Here is a 20,462-nt window from a genome sequence, read left to right on the forward strand (position 1 = left end):
TTCACTGCTTTAACTAATGTCTGGCTGTATGAGAAATGCCATTCCAGTTTTTCTATCCTTCCCCTTCCCCTTCATTTTTAAAAGCACATATGCATCTATTCATAAACAGCATACTGTTTTGCCTATTTTTAACACCAAATATAAATGACACCATACCTTACCTAAACTTCTGCAATCCGTTTTGTCCATTCAACATTATATTTTTCCAATTTATTCATATTGCTACATGCATCTCTACTTCATCGGTGTTGGTTTCAAGGCTTGCAAAAGCGTTTCCCTAGGTCCATCCTCCTGAGTTTGTGCCCACCTGGATGGTAAAGGGGAGACAAGAGGCTGCTGCTTTGATGGTGGTGGTGTGGACCGAGCTTGGACGTGGAGGCCAAGGTGCCCATACTTGTGGAGTGAACTGGAAAGGAAGTAGGGTGGGAAGAGAAGAAATGTGGCAGCTCTATTTGGGACTCCAGGAGGTCTAGATATCTGAATTTGGATTTGACCTTCCAGGTTATTAGGAAGATACATATAAAGGTGGGAGGTTGGAGCATATTTCCTTTATTTTTAGCGCTTGTTTTCAAACAACTTCAACTTCAAACAACTTCTAAGTATTCAGGCATAAAGTATGCGGCCTCCATTTGTACTTTTGACCGCGCCCCACAAATAGGGGTGGGCGTGACCTTTCTTACACCCAACTCTTTCCGCAAACCGAGTTGTTACAGCAGGAAATGACTAAAGTGTGGCTATCCTCCTACCTTCACCTTCCCTGTGGAATTCCCCCCTCTCCTACTCTCTCCACTAGTTAGGACTCCCAATTCTGATTTTGTTAAGAAGGACGCCAAGACGTAATGAAGAAGCCAAATGGACGCTAAAAAACGACGCTCACAAGGCCTTTTACCAGGTCACGCTCCCTCATCAAGCTCCGCCCACTCTCCCTACTCCCTCATTCCGTCCGGGTCCCCGGGGCATCCTGGGACATGTAGTCTTTGAAAGGGCAACAGCTTTGACTGAGTCTCCTCCCCCAAGCTGCCTTTTGCCGTGGGGATGTCGTGACGTTGCGTTCCTCCCGTCTCTTGCCTCCTCCCTCTTTCTTTTCCTCTCTAGAAGCTCAGTCCCAGACTTCCGAGAATCTTTTACGACATTGGGTCTCCGAGTCGGTCCCGGCGCCGGGTCCACTTTTCGGCAAAGTGACGTGGACGTCAACAGCAATGGCGGAAGGAGAAGAGGTTCTGCTAGGGCCAACGTCAAGCAGTGACGGCTGGTGAGTGAAAGCCCAGGGCTGATTCTTATTGCCCCTCTATTCTTCCTTCTCACCATCCTGCCCGTCCTTGAGGCACTGGCAGGCGCCAGCGTGGAACGGGAAGACCCGTCCTGGACAAAGTCCACTGCCCTGCCCCGCCCCCTCTGCCGGCCGGGTCCTTTCAGCCAATTCCGTCAAGCCAGAGGGGCTGAGGCCCGACTCCAAGGGAGAGGGGTGTCGCCCAGGTACTGGGCCTCAGTTCGGTCCTCCTGTTTCGTTCACCGGTCCAAAACGTGCTGGAGAGGGTGGCTTCAGGGCTGGGTTTGGCCGGAATATGTGGCCCTGGGAGTTAGAGTAGGTTGGTTCGGAAGGAAGTTGCGTGGATATAGATCTGAGGCGCTAGAATACCATTTGAAGACAAGGCACTTGAAATTACCACCGCAACCTTTGCCTGAGAGGTTGAGAGATACACCCAGGGAGGATCCCTCCCACAGAGTTGAGATATTTTTTATTCTAGTTTTTATTTCTTGTTTTGCATTTCAACAGTTCCCACTATTCGTCTCACACAAGTCGTCTTTTTTCTTCCGACCACTTTCCTCACAGCTCAGTCTTTACAGCTTTGGATGCTTTCTGGACATTGCTCTTGCTGCTCCCAAGCCTTTGCGTGCTTACCTGACTTATACTCAGGGTTGTGGGGGGGAGGGACCTCCAATAATTTTCGGTGGACTTTAGTCACCCAGTGTTGTTAATCTTTGGGAAAGGCTCCTACTTTTGAAATAGTTGATCTTTAAAATACATTTTTAGGGATAGTATCATAAAAAAATATGAAACCCTTAGAGGCTTTTTGAATTTTTATATTTAAGTATATTGACCACATGTATTAGATAGTTTTAGATTTGCTTTTTCATCACATGACATGTATACAGCTCATGTAATAAAGCTGTTTGCCTAAAATTATACAGGACATTTTAGACATGGACTTTAATCCTTGAGAAAGAAATGGAAATCATTGAAAGGGATAGATAATATAGTAACTGAGAAATTCAACTCTCAATTAGCAGACATCCAGTATCACCTTAGTGCATGCATGTACTCTCCAAGGTGTAAGAGGAAAACTTACGGTGACCTACGTGTAGTTTCTTTTCTCAATTTGCTTATATTGGAGCTGTGACATTTACACTAAGTAACAAGGTAAAATTGATCCAGCTCTTTGGGAATGTGAGTGAAAGTGTTATGGGATTTCCGGGGGGGTGGGGGGGTGGGGGGGTGGGCAGAAGCCACTTCATTTGCAGTTATTGGAGAAAGCTTCATGGAAGCAAAGGTGTTTGAATTAGGCCTTGAAGAATCAACAGGATTTAGACTAGTGTTGTCCAATAGAAGTATAATGTGGGCCACATATGTAATTTAAAATTTTCTTTTTAAGATTTATTATTATTTTTTTAATTTTTAAGTAATCTCTACACCCAACCTGGGGCTCAAACTCACAACCTGAAATCACAAGTCACATGTTCCCCCAACTGAGCCAGCCACGTGCCCCTATAATATAAAATTTTCTAGTAGCCACATTAAAAACTAAAACAAAAAACAAAAAGCAGTTGAAATTATTTTATTATATCCAAAATATTATTTCAACATATCATTGTTATACAAAGAAACCAATTAGATAATTTTACATCTTTTTTGGTAACAAGTCTTCAAAATTCAACATGTATTTTACCTTTATCCTACATCTCAATTGGATCTAGCCACATTTCAAGTGTTAAATAGCCACACATGGCTAGTGGCTAACATTGGATAGTGCATTCAGATTAACAGATGGGAAAGGCCTCTGAATGGAGTAATTGTGTGAGTATGGACATAGGCAAGAAAACTAATGATTATTTGGAGAGTGAGGACTAGAACTTCATGAAATTTGCTGTCTTGGAAGTGTGAATTTTTGTATCATAAACCTCCTCTGTTCAGTTTATTGGAGGCCGTGAGAAATGTTTCTAGAGTTAAAGCATCTTTGAGAAGTTCTTAGGAGGATTGTGAATATGAGCCTGATTCACAGAGGCAAGGAACATGGAGCTAATGGTTGTTAAAGGTAGCATTTGTTCTCTTCTAGGGTTGTTGTATCTTTTGTGTGACTTTCAATTTTTGTTGTTTATATTTTCATGAATGGAGGAACCCTGAGGTGTTCCGTGATTTCTGCTCTCCTTCCATTCTCATGTAATCTTTCTCCTTTTTCTCTGCTTACTCCACTCTGGGGTGTCCCCTAGGAGTGAGTTTGAATACAATCAGAGAAGACATTTGGATTTGGAGCCATAGATTTGGTAGAGCCTCTGTTCTTAGACTAGTGAATGGATTGTTATGGAATGGGCAGGGTTTACTCTTTCCAAAAAAAAGTCTTTTTTTTTTTTTTTTTTTTTTTTTTTTTTGGAGAGTGTGTGTGGTGGTGGTGGTGGTGGAGGGGCAGAGGGAGAGGGAGAGAGAGAATCTTAAGCAGGCTCCATGCTGGGCTTGATCTTTTGACCCTGAGATAATGACCTGAGCTGAAATCAAGCGTCAGATGCTTAACCGACTAAGCTACTCAGGCGCCCCAAGTCACATTTTTATTGTAACTTTTTCTGAAATGTGTTACATATCTCGTTGCCTAACTGGAACTTAGCTCAGTGACTTAGGGTCATTCAGTTTACAGATATAAATGTGTAAGAATAAAACTAGGTCCCTGTCCTCAAGGAATTTGTGGTCTAGTTAGAGGAGGCACATTTAAGAATATCAATTACTATTATACTTCTGTATTATAGTGAGACCTATCTAGGCAGAAAGGGTAGATTGTTGCTATGTTAAATGGCCCCATACAACCATCTCTTTTTGAGATTGCTTTTTGTTAGTTTTTTTCTGTTTTCTTTCTTTGTTAGTGGTATTTCCCAGTTTGTTCTTAATCTGTGAAACTAGGTAGCTGACCATGTTAAAATTGTGTATACATTTGTAAAATGGCTCAGGATGGGGCCCAAAGATCTTAAAAGTACAAGATGACACTTGCATATTTTCAGTTATGTTCCAGGCCAGTGCTTCTCAAAATTTAAATGTGCGTTAGAATTACCTGGGGATCTTGTTAAAATGTAGATTCACTAGATTTGCTTGGGACCTGAGATTTCTGACTGACTAGCTTCTAGGTGATGGCAATTCTGCTGGTTCATGGACCATACTCTTTAGCAAGGTTCTAGATGATGTATAGCTCAAAATTTGGCCAGAGGAATTTATCTCTATATATTACCTGCTATATTTTTTCCCCTAACACATTATGCTGTAATTTATCTGATTACATGATTTATCATTGCTGTTTACATAGTGAACTTCTCAAGGGCAGTGGCTGATAGCAGGTGGCTCAGTAGATGTTTATTGTCTGAATGACTTTTGTAAAATCATGTGCAATAACATACCAACCTGTCATTTCATATACATTTTCTGACTCCATTGTTTTTGTGAACTGTGTAATCGTCTGCTTGTATGCTCACCTTTTCAGAAAATAGCTCTCTAACTTTCTGAAACTGCAGCCACGTAAGCTCAGAGGGTGTGGAGAAATCTTTTAAAAATGTTTATAGCGAGTTTGAAATTATTATTAAAAATTTTTTTTTTTCTATTAAGTAAACTACTCCCAATATGGGTCTTGAGTTCATGACCCTGAGATCAAGAGTCTCATGTGCTACTGACTGAGCCAGCCAGGTGCCCGCGAGTTTGAAATTATTTAAATTTAAACAAGCTATTGGTTTGTAAAAATCAAACAAATGTTAAATTTTTACAGTTCAGAGATTGATAATTACTCTTCTCGGTATTGAAGCAGTCAGCCTTGGATTTGAACAAAAGTTTCTCATTTTCTGAGGTGTTCTTCATGACATAAGGCCTAAACATCTAAAGTCATAATTTAAAAAATATATTTTATATAGATATTAATTTTACAACAACTGTTGGTATCCTGAGTTTAGTTTAAAATTTTTGTACAATATTCACTTTATTTTTTTTTTTTTAAAGATTTTTATTTGAGAGAGAGAGAGAGAGAGAGCACATGAGAGCGGGGAGGGTCAGAGGGAGAAGCAGGCTCCCTGCTGAGCAGGGAGCCCGATGCGGGACTCGATCCCAGGACTCCAGGATCATGACCTGAGCTGAAGGCAGTCGCTTAACCAACTGAGCCACCCAGGCGCCCTACAATATTCACTTTAAAATCATGATTATAATTTATTGCTAAACTTTTCATAAAATTGTAAAAGCAGTTCATAAAGAAGCTTTTATTTTTCATTTGAAATGTGAATAGAATTGTTTTGGGAATAATAGGGTCTTTTTCAAAGTTCTGTGCACTTTGTAAATAGTGTTCTCAGTGCTTCCCATTTCATAAGCATTGAAATATGAGGAGAGATTTAAGGAGTAGGTGATTGCAATTTCAGACATGATATAATCAGTATATTTACATATAAGAAATACATTTAATATGAAAGAGAATGGGACTCGTTGTTTAAGAGGAATATTAGCAGCTTGTGGTTCTGGGCAGACTAGGTATTACCTTGAAGAAAAGGAAAAGGAAAGTAAGCCTTATTGTTTTGAATTAGGGGTTTTTAAGTGACAGCTGTTTGATTTTGTAAATTGTAAGCAGAATGCAGACAATAATTAGAAATTAAGAAGACTTAAAAAAAGAAATTAAGATTTATTTTGTTTATACTGTTTAATGTTTTTCTTATAATTCAGATTTTACTGTTTTTTTTTAAAGATTTTATTTATTTATTTGAAAGAGAGAGAATGAGAGAGAGAGAGCATGAGAGGGGGGAGGGTCAGAGGGAGAAGGAGACTCCCCGCTGAGCAGGGAGCCCCATGCGGGACTTGATCCCGGGACTCCAGGATCATGACCTGAGCCAAAGGCAGTCGCCCAACCAACTGAGCCACCCAGGCGCCCCTGTTTTTAAAGGTAATTCCTAAATAATAATTCAGTTCTAGGATTTTGCTCCTGTGGATGTTAGTAACTGGTTTCTGCATGCCAAAAAAAAAGTATTCAGTTAATTTATTTTCCTTTATTTGTACTTACTGTAAAGAGTACAGGTGCATTCCCTAGCTTAGAGGCAAGTCAGGTAATTCTGGAGCACCCTGTTAAGTGTGCTGCAGTACACAGCCAACTTATGAGTAGGTGTCTTCTGAACAGAATTGAGAAACTATGTGTGGCAAATCATTTCTGCTGCTTATGCTAAAATGTGGATTCTACTTGGTATAAACTAAAAACAGTGGCTTCCCTCATGTCTCAAAAAGCAAAACAGAGTTTAGCAAAGCATTCAGCAGACATTAACTAAATACTGGTTATATTCAAGCTGTTGTGTGGTGTTTTAGAAAAAATTTGAGACAGATTTAAAACCAGAAGCCAGAAGTTGCATTGTTTTCACTTGCTTGAATAGGATTATATAGCTTGAAAGGGGACAGTGCTTGAAGTAACTTATTTAGATATTGAGAATTATGAATGAAGAATAAATCAGTCCCATGTTAGGCTTACAAGAACAAATTGTTTCTTGTGGAAATGCAAGAGCAGTAAGTTAAGAGCCAATTAAAAAAAAAGCCTATTTCCTGAAATTTCATGTATATTTGTTTTTAAGAGTCTGTCTAACCTCTGACCTGAGCTGAGAAAATGATCAGTAATTAAATCATTAAATCATTTGTTTCAAGTTTCCTCTCTTTTTCTTGAGAGTTAAAGAAGTTTTTTCTTACCCTTAAGCTGACAGCATTTCATAGTTGGGTGGGAATGCTGTAGTGTGTGCTTTTCTTGCTTTAAAGCAGTTGTTACATAAAACTAGTTGCTATGGTGATATTTAATAATTTTAGCAGGATATAAGAAAAATACTATATGTTTGCATAGGGCTTTATCTCTTATGTGATGCTCATATATACTATCTCATTTGGCTTTTACAACAATTCTATGAGAAGGGGAAGTTATGAATTATTGTAGTTTTCTGGTTAGAGATGAGAAGACAGGCTTAGGATTGTCAGATGACAAACCCAGTTAGTGGAAAATCTGGGACTTAAACTTCTATCTCTTTCAGGCCTGTGTTCTTTCTAAGTTGATTGCATATATTATGTATTTCACATATACTTAAACTTGACACCTAGAGAGAACCCAATTAAAAATACGCTAGTTCTGGGGCACCTGGGTGGCTCAGTCAGTTAGGCGTCTGACTCTTGATATCAGCTCAGGTCTTCATCTCAGGGTTGTGAGTTCAAGCCCTCTGTTGGGCTCTACACTGAGTGTGGAGCCTACTTAAAAAAACTAAAAATAAATAAAAATTAAAATGTGCTAGTCTATACTCAATCTTGTGTTTTGAAAGGCACACTATTCTAACATATGCATTGTTGAACATATGTATCTGTGGCACCTATAAAACTAAGGATATGCATAAGCTGTGTACCACATTGTCTGTCTTATATACACAAAAAGGGACAATTCATGATTGATACGGTGGGATGTGATACAGAGCATTATATACTATAGCTTTAAAGCTCTTTAGTTTTCATAATGTATTCTTATACCCTTGCCAAAAATAAATAGATTAGTTTTTGATCTTGAGATATTATGCTTATATATTCACATTTAGATAATATGTACATATCTGATATTATGTGTTTAAATGTATTTGTGTAATTATGTTAAGTACGTTATGTAAGTAATATAATTATATTACATGTACCTATATCATATATAAAATAGAATTATTATTTACAGTCTGTGAGAACAGTAATATTTAATTAGAAAATAGAAGTAATTATACAGTTTAGTAACTTCATCAGCTCAGTAAGTTTTCTGTTTTATTCAGGGATATTGGAGAAACAAGAAACTTTTTTTTTTCTTTTTAAAGATTTTATTTAATTATTTGAGAGAGAGAGAGGGAGCACACAAGGGGGGGGGGTTAGGAGCAGAGGGAGAGGGAGAAGCAGATGACCCCCCTCCCCTGCTGAGCAAGAAGCCTGACACAGGGTTTGATCCCAGGACCCTGGGATCAGTATCTGAGCTGAAGGCAGATGCTCAACCAACTGAGCCACCCAGGTGCCCCAAGAAACTTGGTTTTAAAATAGCTCTCTTGTGGTTACTTTCCCCTTTCAGGAGTTTCTAACGTTTGTTTTGAAGTATAAAAGTGACCCATAGAAGAATGTATTTATCTCATATAGCTGTGCAATTAAATACTAGCAATTCTTGAGCTTTATATTGTAGATTCTATTTAGGTTTAACCACTGACACAAAGGCAAATGAGATTCTCTTTAATCAAATTATCATTGATGATTGCAATGCAAGTTAAAAAAAAATCTATTGTGTATTTCTTTGCCATACTAATCTCCATTGGTAAAGTACCCTTGGAAAGACGTGCAGTGTTGTCACCTCATTTGTAGTAGTGTTCCTTTATTTTCTAAAATGATGGTTTCAAGGAAAGGAATATTGGTAGTGTTTCTTTTCTCATTACATTTTGGATAAGTTTGAAATTTGTGATAGAAATAAGTAATGTGCTGTTTTATGTTGACTTGTGGTGTTTTCATCCTATTCATTCTCTTGGGCAAAGGACATACTCTCTTTTCCAAGTAAACTACTGCTTTGGTGGGGTGGGGGAAACCTGGTGCATTTCTTTGTGCATTGAAAGTGCTGGAAAGTCGGGATGCCTGGGTGGCTCAGTTGGTTGAGCGCCTGGCTCTTGATTTCAGCTCAAGTCATGATCTCAGGTTTCTGAGATGGAGCCCCACATCCATTGAGTTCTGGGCTCAGCAGCGAAACATGTCTGTTTCTCCCCCCCACACACACACCTGCTCTCTCTCTCAAAAATAAATAAATAAATATTCAAAAAAAGGAGTGCTGGAAAGTCACCTCTTATGTATAGAAAAGAACAGTATATTAGGGATTTTTTATTTTGAGGAAGCATGAAAGAGGAAAGACTTTGGAGTACTCTCTAAAGTCAACTTCCCATTAGTAAAGAAAATATTCTTCCATTATGCAAGCAAAGGCTTACGGCAAATGCATTGCAACATTATACATAGAGTAAAAGTTATGAGAAGCTGCTTAAGCTGCTTTTTTTTTTTTCTTTTGCTTAGGCAAAAATTCCTGAGTTTTTTCTTAGCAGAAGGGGCACACCCCATTGGTACCATTGGTGCAATTTGATCTACATGGATTATGGATCAAAAATAAGTCTGAAGATTTAAAGCATCTGTTCCATTTGTAGTTAATTTTAGTAGTTTACAGAGCAGCGTTCTATGATCTCTGTCTCCTTTGCCTTTTGCACAGTGCTGACATACTGTAGATACCATGTTCAGCTTGTCAAGCATAGAGGACTAGATTTACACCTTCTTTACTTGGCACAAGATCCTGCTTAAATAAAAATTCTGGAGAGGGTTATATTATTTGGCAAGGGAATCTCCCAAAGCTGCTTTTGTGGATCTGATCCTGATACAAAATTTCACTAATTTTTTTCTCAACCCGGTGAATGGGATTTTTTTTTCTCTTGGCATTCAAATATACAACTTATTAAAATGCTGTAATAAGTGTGTCTGCTTCTGACAAAAACCCAGATAACATCAAGATTTCGTAATTACCATATTTTGTTCTCATAGACTGTAAGGTATCATGGTCATTTCTTAATATGTCTCATACTGTTTGCTGTTAGAAAGTTTTGATGGAGGCGCCTGGGTGGCTCAGTCGTTAAGCGTCTGCCTTCGACTCAGGTCATGATCCCAGGGTCCTGGGATCAAGCCCCGCATCGGGCTCCCTGCTTGGCAGGGAGCCTGCTTCTCCCTCTCCCACTCCCCCTGCTTATGTTCCCTCTCTCATTGTCTCTCTCTCTTTCTCTGTCAAATAAATTTAAAAAGTCTTAAAAAAAAGTTTTGGTGGTTTGAGGGGCACCGGGGTGGCTTAGTTGGGTAAGCATCTGATGCTTGATTTTGGCTCAGGTCGTGATTTCAGGTTTGTGAGATGGAGCCCCACATCAGGCTCCACATTGGGTGTGGAGTCTGCTTGAGATTCTCTCTCTCCCTCTTCCTCTGCCTCCCCCACCCCACTCTCCAGCTTGCTCACTCTTTCTCTAAATAAATAAATAAATAAATAAAAATAAAAAACCTTTCTTAAAAAAAAGTTTTGATGGTTTGAGATTGGTATTTAAAAATAAGTTATACATGGGCTCCTGGGTGGCTCAGTTGGTAGAGAATGGGACTCTTGATCTTGGGGTCATGAGTTCAAGCCCCGCATAGAGCTTACTTAAAAAATATATAAATAAATAAAATAAAAATAAGTTACACAGTACATATAATGGTCATTGAGCTTCATATCTACTGTAGGAGTGAATGTGTAACAAAGTTGTCTTATTTTCATTTCTACCAAATATCACACAAAATATTCAGGAACTAATTAAGGAGTATTGGTGTGATAGTAATTTGTAACCAGTTTGCTAACAATAGTAGCAAAATAAGTTCAGACAAAAATTTTGATGCTGATGTGTCAGGACCTGGGCGTTAAGAAATAACCAGAAATAAGGTGGCACAAAGTAAGTCATGAAACCACAACTTCACATGTGCAACTTGACACTGTTACACAATCTGGGGCTGGTGCTTAGAACTAGTTAGCTGGTCATTTTTGAGTTTTAAGTAATTGATCAGAGGCTTATGCCTGGATGTAATATATATGTAGGCAAGCTGGCCTGTCATGGTTTAATCTGTGCTCATAGTGATTTACATTCCAGACAAATCCAAACAGACTGCACTTCAGAAGGAGCTGTTCCCAACTTTTTTGAGTGGGTTTCAAATAATAGGACTTAAGATAAAACTTGGAACCACCAGCTAGATCTCCAGTACCTCGCACAGTGGCTAGCAGGTAGTTGTGCTCAATATATATTTATTGAAGGTTTGAATAAAAGAGTACTTTTGGCAGGGAAAGAAAATTCAGAACAAGGGTTAGAGAGAGGTATAGGAAAGTAACGGAGGGCGCCTGGGTGGCCCAGTCGTTAAGCGTCTGCCTTCGGCTCAGGTCGTGATCCCAGGGTCCTGGGATCGAGCCCCGCATCGGGCTCCCTGCTCCGCGGGAAGCCTGCTTCTCTCTCTCCCACTCCCCCTGCTTGTATTCCCTCTCTCAATGTGTCTCTCTCTGTCAAATAAATAAATAAAATCTTTAAAAAAAAAAAAAAGGAAAGTAACGGAAACTTAAGGAGAGTGTTTTAAGAAGAGAATCTTACTTTGCAGAGTATGTAAAGAGGACAAGGACTGAGATAGATGATTAATGACTTTTTGGAGCAGTTCAGGAAAAGGATGGAGGGTTTGAGTGAATGAGGAGAGAGTAAGTAGAGATGAGTGGTGATTACTGTTTGCAAGGAGTTGAACTGGAAAAGGAGGGCGAGAGAGTACTTTGAATGGGAGTAGGTCATGTATAGGACCTATTTAAATAAGCAAATGTGGAAATATTTGAGGGAACAGTAATCACAGGCTATATTGTTCTTTATATTTTTGAATGCTGTAAGTTCTGAGTCCATTTTATCTTTTGGCTCTGTTTAATACTGCTAGCAGACTCAGAAGTTTGAGCAATATCCTATACAGTAAAAATAACATGTTTAAGATGTTTACATAGCAGGGATATTTTATTGGGCTTTTATTGGTTTCCTTAATAGTGCAGCTTTTAAATTTTTATTTTTATCAAACAATAATATATCTTAGACCCCAATCACTTTAAGATACAAAATTAATTTTTAAAAATTGGAAAAAAATTGGTAATTGGTTTTTGTCTATAGTTTCTCTGTACTCTTTGGAGTTTAGGTGATTAACGTATATTCTAGGTCCCATGTGGTCTTTTTTTTTTTTGTAATGGATTAGATTTTTTTTTATTTAAATTCAACTAGCCAACAATAGTACATCATTAGTTTCAGATCTAGTGTTCATTGATTCATCAGTTGCGTATAACACCCAGGGCTCATCACATCACGTGCCTTCCTTAATGCCCATCCCCCAATTACCCCATCCCCCGACCCACCACCACTCCAGCAACCCTCAGTTTGTTTCCTGTAGAGAGTCTCTCAGGTTTTTCTCCCTCTCTGATTTCTTCCCATTCAGTTTTCCCTCCCTTCCCCTATGATCCTCTGCACTATTTCTTATATTCCACATATGAGTGAAACCATATGATAATTGTCTTTCTCTGATTGACTTATTTCGCTCAGCAAAATACTCTCTGGTTCCATCCACGTCGATGTAAATGCTAAGTATCCATCCTTCCTGATGGCTGAGTAATATTCCATTGTGTGTGTGTGTGTGTATATATATATATACACACATATATACATATACATATATATATACACACACACACACAAACACCACATCTTCTTTATCTGTTCATCTGTTGATGGACATCTCTGCTCTTTCCACAGTCTGGCTATTGTGGACATTGCTGCTATGAACATTGGGGTGCAGGTGCCCTTTGGATCACTACCTTTGTATCTTTGGGGTAAATACCTAGTAGTGTAATTCCTGGGTCATAGGGTAGCTCTATTTTTAACTTTTTGAGGAACCTCCATACTGTTTTCCAGAGTGGCTGCACCAGCTTGCATTCCCACCAGCAGTGCAGAGGGTTCCTCTTTCTCCACATCCTCGCCAACATTTGTTGTTCCCTGTCTTGTTAATTTTAACCATTCTGACTGGTGTGAGGTGGTATCTCATTGAGGTTTTGATTTGTATTTCCTTGATGCCAAGTGATGTAGAGCATTTCTTTATGTGTCTGTTGGCCATTTGTATGTCTTCTTTGGAGAAACATGTGTTGGTGTCTTCTGCCTATTTCTTTTTTTTGTTGTTTTTTTTAAGATTTTATTTATTTGACAGAGAGAGACACAGCGAGAGAGGGAACACAAGCAGGGGGAGTGGGAGAGGGAGAAGCAGGCTTCCTGCGGAGCAGGGAGCCTGATGCAGGGCTCGATCGCAGGACCTTGGGATCACGACCCGAGCCGAAGGCAGGCACTTAATGACTGAGCCACCCGGACGCCCCATCTTCTGCCTATTTCTTGACTGGATTCCTTGTTTTTTGGGTGTTGAGTTTGATAAGTTCTTTATAGATTTTGGATACTAGCCTTTTATCTGAAATATTATTTGCAAATATATTCTCCCATTCTGTAGGTTGCCTTTTAGTTTTGTTGACTGTTTCCTTTGTTGTGCAGAAGCTTTTTATCTTGATGAAGTCCCAGTAGTTCATTTTTGCTTTTGTTTCCCTTGGCTTTGGAGACGTGTCTAGGAAGCAGTTGCTGTGGCCGAGGTCGAAGAGGTTGCTGCTTGTATTCTTGTCTAGGATTTTGATGGATTCCTGTCTCACATTTAGGTCTTTCAAAAAGGATTAGAATTTAAGAATTTGGTTTGATTTGGTTTACTTGGTAGACTGAAAGGCTTCATGAATTAAAAAAAATTTTTTCCATTCGGAGGACATCCTACCTAAAGTTAGAAATTTATCTCAATTTGCTGAGGTGACAAGAGTGTTATTCTGAAGTTGAATAGGCTATGAGAAATCATACAGACTATGTAGTAAGTTGCTAGGAATGATTGCTAATTGCTTAATTCTAGGGCTATTTCATTATTTTGTATGAATGCTTTCTATTTCTATAAAAAACATTTATTGAGTGCTAATTTTGCCTTTAAATATTTATTCTTAACTAAATGAAGAGTGACTTAGTGTTTCCACATAAGTGTTTTCTCCTTTCTGTGTTTTATTATTATCTCATTTGTCTCAGGATTTCTGTTACGTGTAGCCATAAATGGTTCATGTGAACAACTTACTGTCTGACAACTACAGTGAAGGCTTCAGTGCCTATGGAGTCTATCCAGAAAGAGAGTTGAAAAGGACAGATTCAGGCAAGCTGTAGGCATTAAGATGGAATGGAAAGAGGAGTGGGAGGGATACTCTGGTAGAACAGAAGATAATTCATATGCTGTATGAATACTTCTCACCTCTTGATTCATGGTACTGGGACTATCCAGTACTATCCCCATTTTATAGGTGAAGAATAAGTTTGTATTCTAGGCCATGCAGCTGTTAAGTGTATAAAGTCTGATGTCACATTTTCTGATTTTAAATTTTATATTATTTTCTCTGTAATATGTTGCCTCAAAGCCTTTATATCCTCAGTTCCTTGGTGGTCTTGCTATTGAGCTGCCATGTCAACAGTGTAGGAGTTTGTTCCTTTCCCACAATGGTAGTTAAATGAACTGGTATTAGCTTGAGGAATTAAAGAGGCAAGGCAGGCTCTTACCCTTTAACCTAAGGTGTGGCTTGAACCCGATACACTCCTTCATTGAAATGGTAAATGAGAGTTTGACACAGTAGATTTCATTTGAAAGCCCTAAATTAAAGTATTCCTAAACTTTTTCTGATACAGTTACTTCTTTTATAACATTTTTATTGACATATAATTTATGTACCATAAAATTCACCCATCTGAAGTATACATATAGTTCAGTGGTTTTACTATATTCAAAGTGTCAGGCAGTCATCACCATGATTTAAGTTTAGACTATTTTTATTACCCCCAAAAGAAACCCCCTACCCATTAGCAGTCACTCTCATTCCTTGTCACTCCAGACCCGACAACCACTGATTCTGTCTCTGTACATTTGTCTACTTTAGACATTTCTGAGTGGAGTCATACAATATGTGGCCTTTGTGTCTGGTTTCTTTCACTTAGCATACTGTTTTCAGGGTTTATCAACGTGTTACATGTATCAATACTTCATTCCTTTTTATTGCTGAGTAATATTCCATTGTATGAATATGTTACATTTTATTTATTCATCAGGTGATGGACTTTTGGATTCCTTCTACTTTTTAGCTATTATAAATAATACTATCATAAGCACTGATGTACAAGTTTTTTGTTGTCTTTTTTATGAGGTAAAATATATATAACATTAAGTTTTACCATTTTAATAGGTATGATTCAGTGACATTAAGTACATTCACAATTATGTACAAACATCCCTCACCACTATCCATTTCCAGAATTTTTCATCATCCCAAACAAACGCTTTATAACTAGTAAACAATAACTTCCCATTCACCTCTTTTACCTGTAGCCCCTGGTAACTTCTATTTTCTATCTTTGTCATACAGTATTTACTCATTTGTGGCTGGTTTATTTCACTTATCACTTGTCTTCAGAGTTCATCCATGTTGTACCATCTGTCAGAATTTCCTTCCTTTTTAAGGCTGAGTAATATTTCATTGTATGTATATACCGCATTTTGTTTACCCATCCATTGATGGATATTTGGGTTGTATCCACTTTTTGGCTATTGTGAATAATGCTGCTATGAATGTGGACGTAGAAATAACTGTTTGAGTCCTTGTTTTTAGTTCTTTTGGATATATACCCAGAAGTGGAATTGCTAGATTATATGGTAATTCTCTATAACTTTTAAGTAACTGCCAAACTTTTCCACAGTGGCTATGCCATTTTACATTCCCACCCGCAGTGCACAAGGATTGTAATTTCTCCACATTCTTGTCCTTTTTTTGATACTGGCCATCTTAATGGGTATGAAATTTAGTGTGTCTTTTTGATATTAGCCATTCTTGTGAATGTAAAATGGTATCTCATTGTGGTTTTGATTTAAACTTCCTTAATGGCTAATGATGTTGAATGTCTTTTCATGACTTACTGGTCATTTGTATATCTTTTCTGAAGAAAGAAGAGTTGTCAGATGCCTTGGAAAGGTTAAATTAAGGTAAAGATTTGGATATTGGGCAGGAAGTGGGGAGCATAGGGAGAGTGGCCGTATGGAGTGGTAGGGGTGAAAGAGGGAGGAGAAATGACACCGGGGGAGTAAAAGAGGGAATTGAGGAGAAGATGAGGGAGAAGTAGTGACATACAATGTTGAGAAGTCTTTCAGAAAGCTTGCTGTGAAAGGAACAACCAAGAGTTTGGTAACTAGATGGAAAGGAAAGTTTGGAGGAGCTTTTGTAGTGGTGTTGATGTTGTTTCTAATGCCGATATTGAGCTTTCTGGAAAAAGAGAAAGTGGAAGATAGGAGAGAGGGGATAATTGGTGGCACATGGCCTCAGAGAAGTTCAGGGGAAGAGAGGAGACCCAGGTGAAGTTACCAGTGTTAAGGCTAGGGCAAGGATACGTAGATGTCTGTGCATAGAGGAAAGACAGAAATGATGTCTGGAGGTGATGGTTCGTTGCTTCTGTTTGTTTTTGGAGAGGGGCTGAGATCAAAGGGAAGAGAAGCCTGCTGGCCTATGTTTTTTCTTTCAAGTCAGATGAGATAAAGTGGCTATGTAGGTGTTCTGAAGAAAGTGGTGAATAGGAAATTTTCAGCCAGCGTTGATGGCAAGCAGATAGAGAAGATGGTGAATTTATGATAGCATCATAAAATTGTCTTAATTTATTTTCCTGTGAAGTCTTTATTGAGCAGAGTATAGGGACAAAAGAAGGCAGAATTGGTTAGATTAACCAACCCAATGCTGAGAATATGTAGCTTTCTGAAAGAGGCAGGAGGACAAAGGAGTGACATTTAGGGTGTTAAGAATGTGCTTAAGGTCTTAGCCCATGGAGTTAAGACAGAGGACAAGAAGTGAAACATCCTTCTTGTTACTTTCTTCCTGCAAATATTTGTTCATTTTAGACTACAATAATAACTCTCCAAAAAAAAAAAAAAAAAAAAAAGACATTAAAACTGTCCTGTAGGGGCGCCTGGGTGGCTCAGGTCATGACCCCGGGGTCCTGGAATCGCCCCGTGTCGGGCTCCCTGCACAGCAGGAAGCCTGCTTCTCCCTCTCCCACTCCCCCTGCTTGTGTTCCCTCTCTCACTGTGTCTCTCTCTGTCAAATAAATAAAATCTTAAAAAAAAAAAAAAACTGTCCTGTAAGCACTCTACTTGAGTAAACATTTTTTAATAGCTTCCCAGTGCGTGTGGGAAAGAGTGGGTGGGGAGTGGGAATAGTGTACTATTTCTCTAACACATATATGCTGTATGTTAGTTTTAAAACTGCCTGTTTTTTAAAACTTACTGTATTTCATTAATATGATAAATATTTTCTGTGTCATTAATTGTCTTTCAGCATTTTAAATTGTTGCCTGGTATTCCGTCTACTAATTTAAATCAGTTACTCATTTTAAGACAGCTACATTGTAGTTTTCATAGTCATAATAAGCACTACTTTGAACATGCTTTTAGCTGAATCATTTTACTCATTCGCAATTGTTGCTGACTGAAAGGAAATAAATGTTAAAAAGGAATCCATAAATATTTAAATTGTTCAAGCAGTACATACAAATATGACGTAAATATACTCAAGCTTTACTGACTGATGCTACACGCGAAGTAAATGTCCTTCTCACCTCATTTCTCTGAAGTAGCCACCTTTCACAATTTTGGGTTTTGTTTTAATGGATACTGACATACCTCTGACCCACTTCTAGTCCCTGGCAACTACCATTTTCTTTCTGTCTCTGTGAATTTGACTATTCTAGGTACCTCAAATAAGTATAGTTGTACAGTATTTGTCTTTTTGTGATTGGCTCATTTCACGTAGCATAATGTCCTCAAGATCCATTCATGTTGTAAGTGTGTCAGTGCCTTTCCTTTCTAGGGCTGAATGATATTCCATTTTGTGTGTTTATACCCCATTTCATTTATGCATTTATCCACTGAAGTATATTTGGGTTGCTTCCACCTTTGGCTATTGTGAATAATGCTGTTATTAACATGGGTGTACAAATACCTGTTCAATGTTCAAGTTCCTGCTTTCACTTCTTTTGGATATAGAATCAGAAGTGGAATTGCTGGATCATGTGGTAATTCTGTATTTTAATTTTTTGAAGAATAGCCATACCGTTTTCCATAGTGGCTACACCATTTTACATTCCCACCAACAGTGCACAGCGTTCTAATTTCTCCACATCCTCGCCAACACTTATTTTCTGTTTGTTTGTTTTTTTATAATAGCCATCCTAAATAGGTGTGGTTTTAAAAGACTTGATTTTTAAATTCTTCCAGACCTTCTTAAGAAGAATAGTTAATAAATAATATATATGCATCATACACTTAACCAGTTGAACTATTGATATTTATGTTTAAAATTGAGACAGTCATACAGCCAAAAAGTTAAAAACAACTCTAATGTCCATTAACTGATGAATAGATAAAATGTAGTATAGGGGTGCCTGGGTGGCTCAGTCAGTTAAATGTCCAACTCTTGATTTTGGCTCAGGTCTTGATATCAGGGTCCTGAGATCAAGCCCCAAGCTAGGTGTGGAGCCTGTTTGGGATTCTGTCTCCCTCTCCCTCTGTCCTCCCCCTACTACCCCTCCATGTGCATGCTCAATGCTCAGGCTTGCGTGTGCTTGCACTTTGTCTCTCTCTCTCTCAAAAAAAATAATAAAATGTAGTATATACATGCAGTGCAATATTATTTAGCAATAAAAATCATGTACTGATACATGCTACAAAATAGACTTTGAAAACATTATGCTGAGTGAAAGAAACCAGACACAAAGACTACATAAATAAGATTCCATATATAAGATGTCCAGAATTGGGGCACTGGCTCGCTCAATTGGGAGAGCATAGCATGTGACTCTTGATTTTGGGGTTGTGAATTCGAGCCCCGTGTTGGGTGTCAAGATTACTTAAAAATGAATAAACTTTAAAAAATAAAATAAAATGTCCAGAATAGGTAAATGTGTAGAGACAGAAAGTAAGTCAGTGGTTGTCAGAGGCTGGGAGCCAGGTGAGGAGGAGTGGAGAATGGTTGATGATAATGGATATGGAGTTTGAGTGCAGAAAGGTATACATTAAAAAAAGAAGAGAGAGATGAACTAAATCTTGTTTTCATCTTGTGTTTGGAATATATACAATTAAAGTTTCCATCAGTTTTTTAAATTATAGGGAAAAGAAGTTTTTAGAACATGGTTGGGGAAAAACAATTTAGAAAATAGTGTAGGGGCACCTGGGTGGCTCAGTTAGTTAAGGGTCTGACTTCAGCTCAGGCCAAGATCTCAGGATCCTGGGATCAAGCCCTGCATCAGGCTCCGCATTAAACGGGAGCTTACTTCTCCCTCTTCCTCTGCCCCTCCCCCTGCTTGTGCTCTCTGTCTCTATCACGAATAAATAAATGAAATCTTAAAAAAAAAAAAAGTGTAATATATAGTCCCCCCCCCAACCCCCGTGGCAGATTTTCTATGACTTTTTAACTTTTAGGAACACAACATATATAATCTAGTTGCTTTTAAAAATTATAATTTCAAATGGATTCATTGTATGGCTTATTCATAAAATAATTATGTACAGAATTTCAAATTGAATTTATTAATCCTAGAATCATTTAGAAATCCATATTTAATTTGGTAGTGCTTGAAAATTCATGTCCCCCCCCCCCCCCACCACCATGCCCTCTTAATTTGCATTGTGCAAATGCTTCCATATGCTAGAAGTTACCATTTGGTTGAAGAAGAAAAATCTTACTTAGTTGGTACCTTGAATAAGCATTAAATTAACTTCATATGAATGTAGTTACGTTGTTTGCCTTGCTATAATTCTAAAACAACTTGGGTTACAATGCTTAGATGAGGTGATTTTTCCACAGAACATCAGGTGAGGGGATATTCTATTATGTTTTATTTAGGTTTTGAAAATATGTTATTGATGACTCATCAGCAGTAATCTCTAGTATTATACTAATAAATATGGTTTCAGTGTCACAGAACCGGGAAGAGACGCATTTCTGTTACTCTGCAACCCCAAAGCTTTGAATTTATTTTGCCATGAACCTTCTGAGCAAAGTAGACAATTATTTTTCAGACTTAACTAGGATAAATGGACAAGGCCTATACTTTTCTATTTTAGGACCTGCCTGAATGTGCAGTACATTTCTACCAACCTTTAGCTTGTGAGGTCAGTAAGAAGCTACCATCATCAAAGAAGATTTAAAAAACCACAAAACACCCAATCATACTCCACCAGACATGCATCTTGCTTTTGAATGTAGGTATTGCTTATTCAGAAGTAGAAGGAAACTTGGTTTAGGGGAAGGAAAATTCTATTTGAGAGCTAAGTGCCATAGAGTTCCTGTGTCTTGATAGGAACTTGAGCCTTACATGAATTATTTAACTTCACTATTTTCAACTCTTTTCCTACTTTTACAAGTGCATTTGTAATGTTGAAGGTCTGATAACTGAACTTTTGAATACCTTGTTCAGAAGATAATGTTACTTTTAATTATTTA

The 20,462-nt window shown here is 38.2% G+C and overlaps 1 protein-coding gene across 1 annotated transcript in view; it reads left to right on the plus strand.

Annotated features, from left to right (window-relative positions):
* The first annotated feature begins 966 nt into the window (after positions 1 to 966).
* TBC1D23 (TBC1 domain family member 23) overlaps positions 967 to 20,462 on the plus strand; it is a 55,164-nt gene continuing 35,668 nt past the window's right edge. Inside the window, exon 1 of the mRNA XM_032406418.1 lies at positions 967 to 1,252. Within this exon, the coding sequence (XP_032262309.1) occupies positions 1,200 to 1,252 (53 nt within the window). The 5' untranslated portion in view covers positions 967 to 1,199. The remainder of the gene's footprint in view (positions 1,253 to 20,462) is intronic.

Source organism: Phoca vitulina, unplaced genomic scaffold, assembly GCF_004348235.1.
Source record: "Phoca vitulina isolate PV1807 unplaced genomic scaffold, GSC_HSeal_1.0 scaffold8, whole genome shotgun sequence".
Lineage (NCBI taxonomy): Eukaryota > Metazoa > Chordata > Mammalia > Carnivora > Phocidae > Phoca > Phoca vitulina.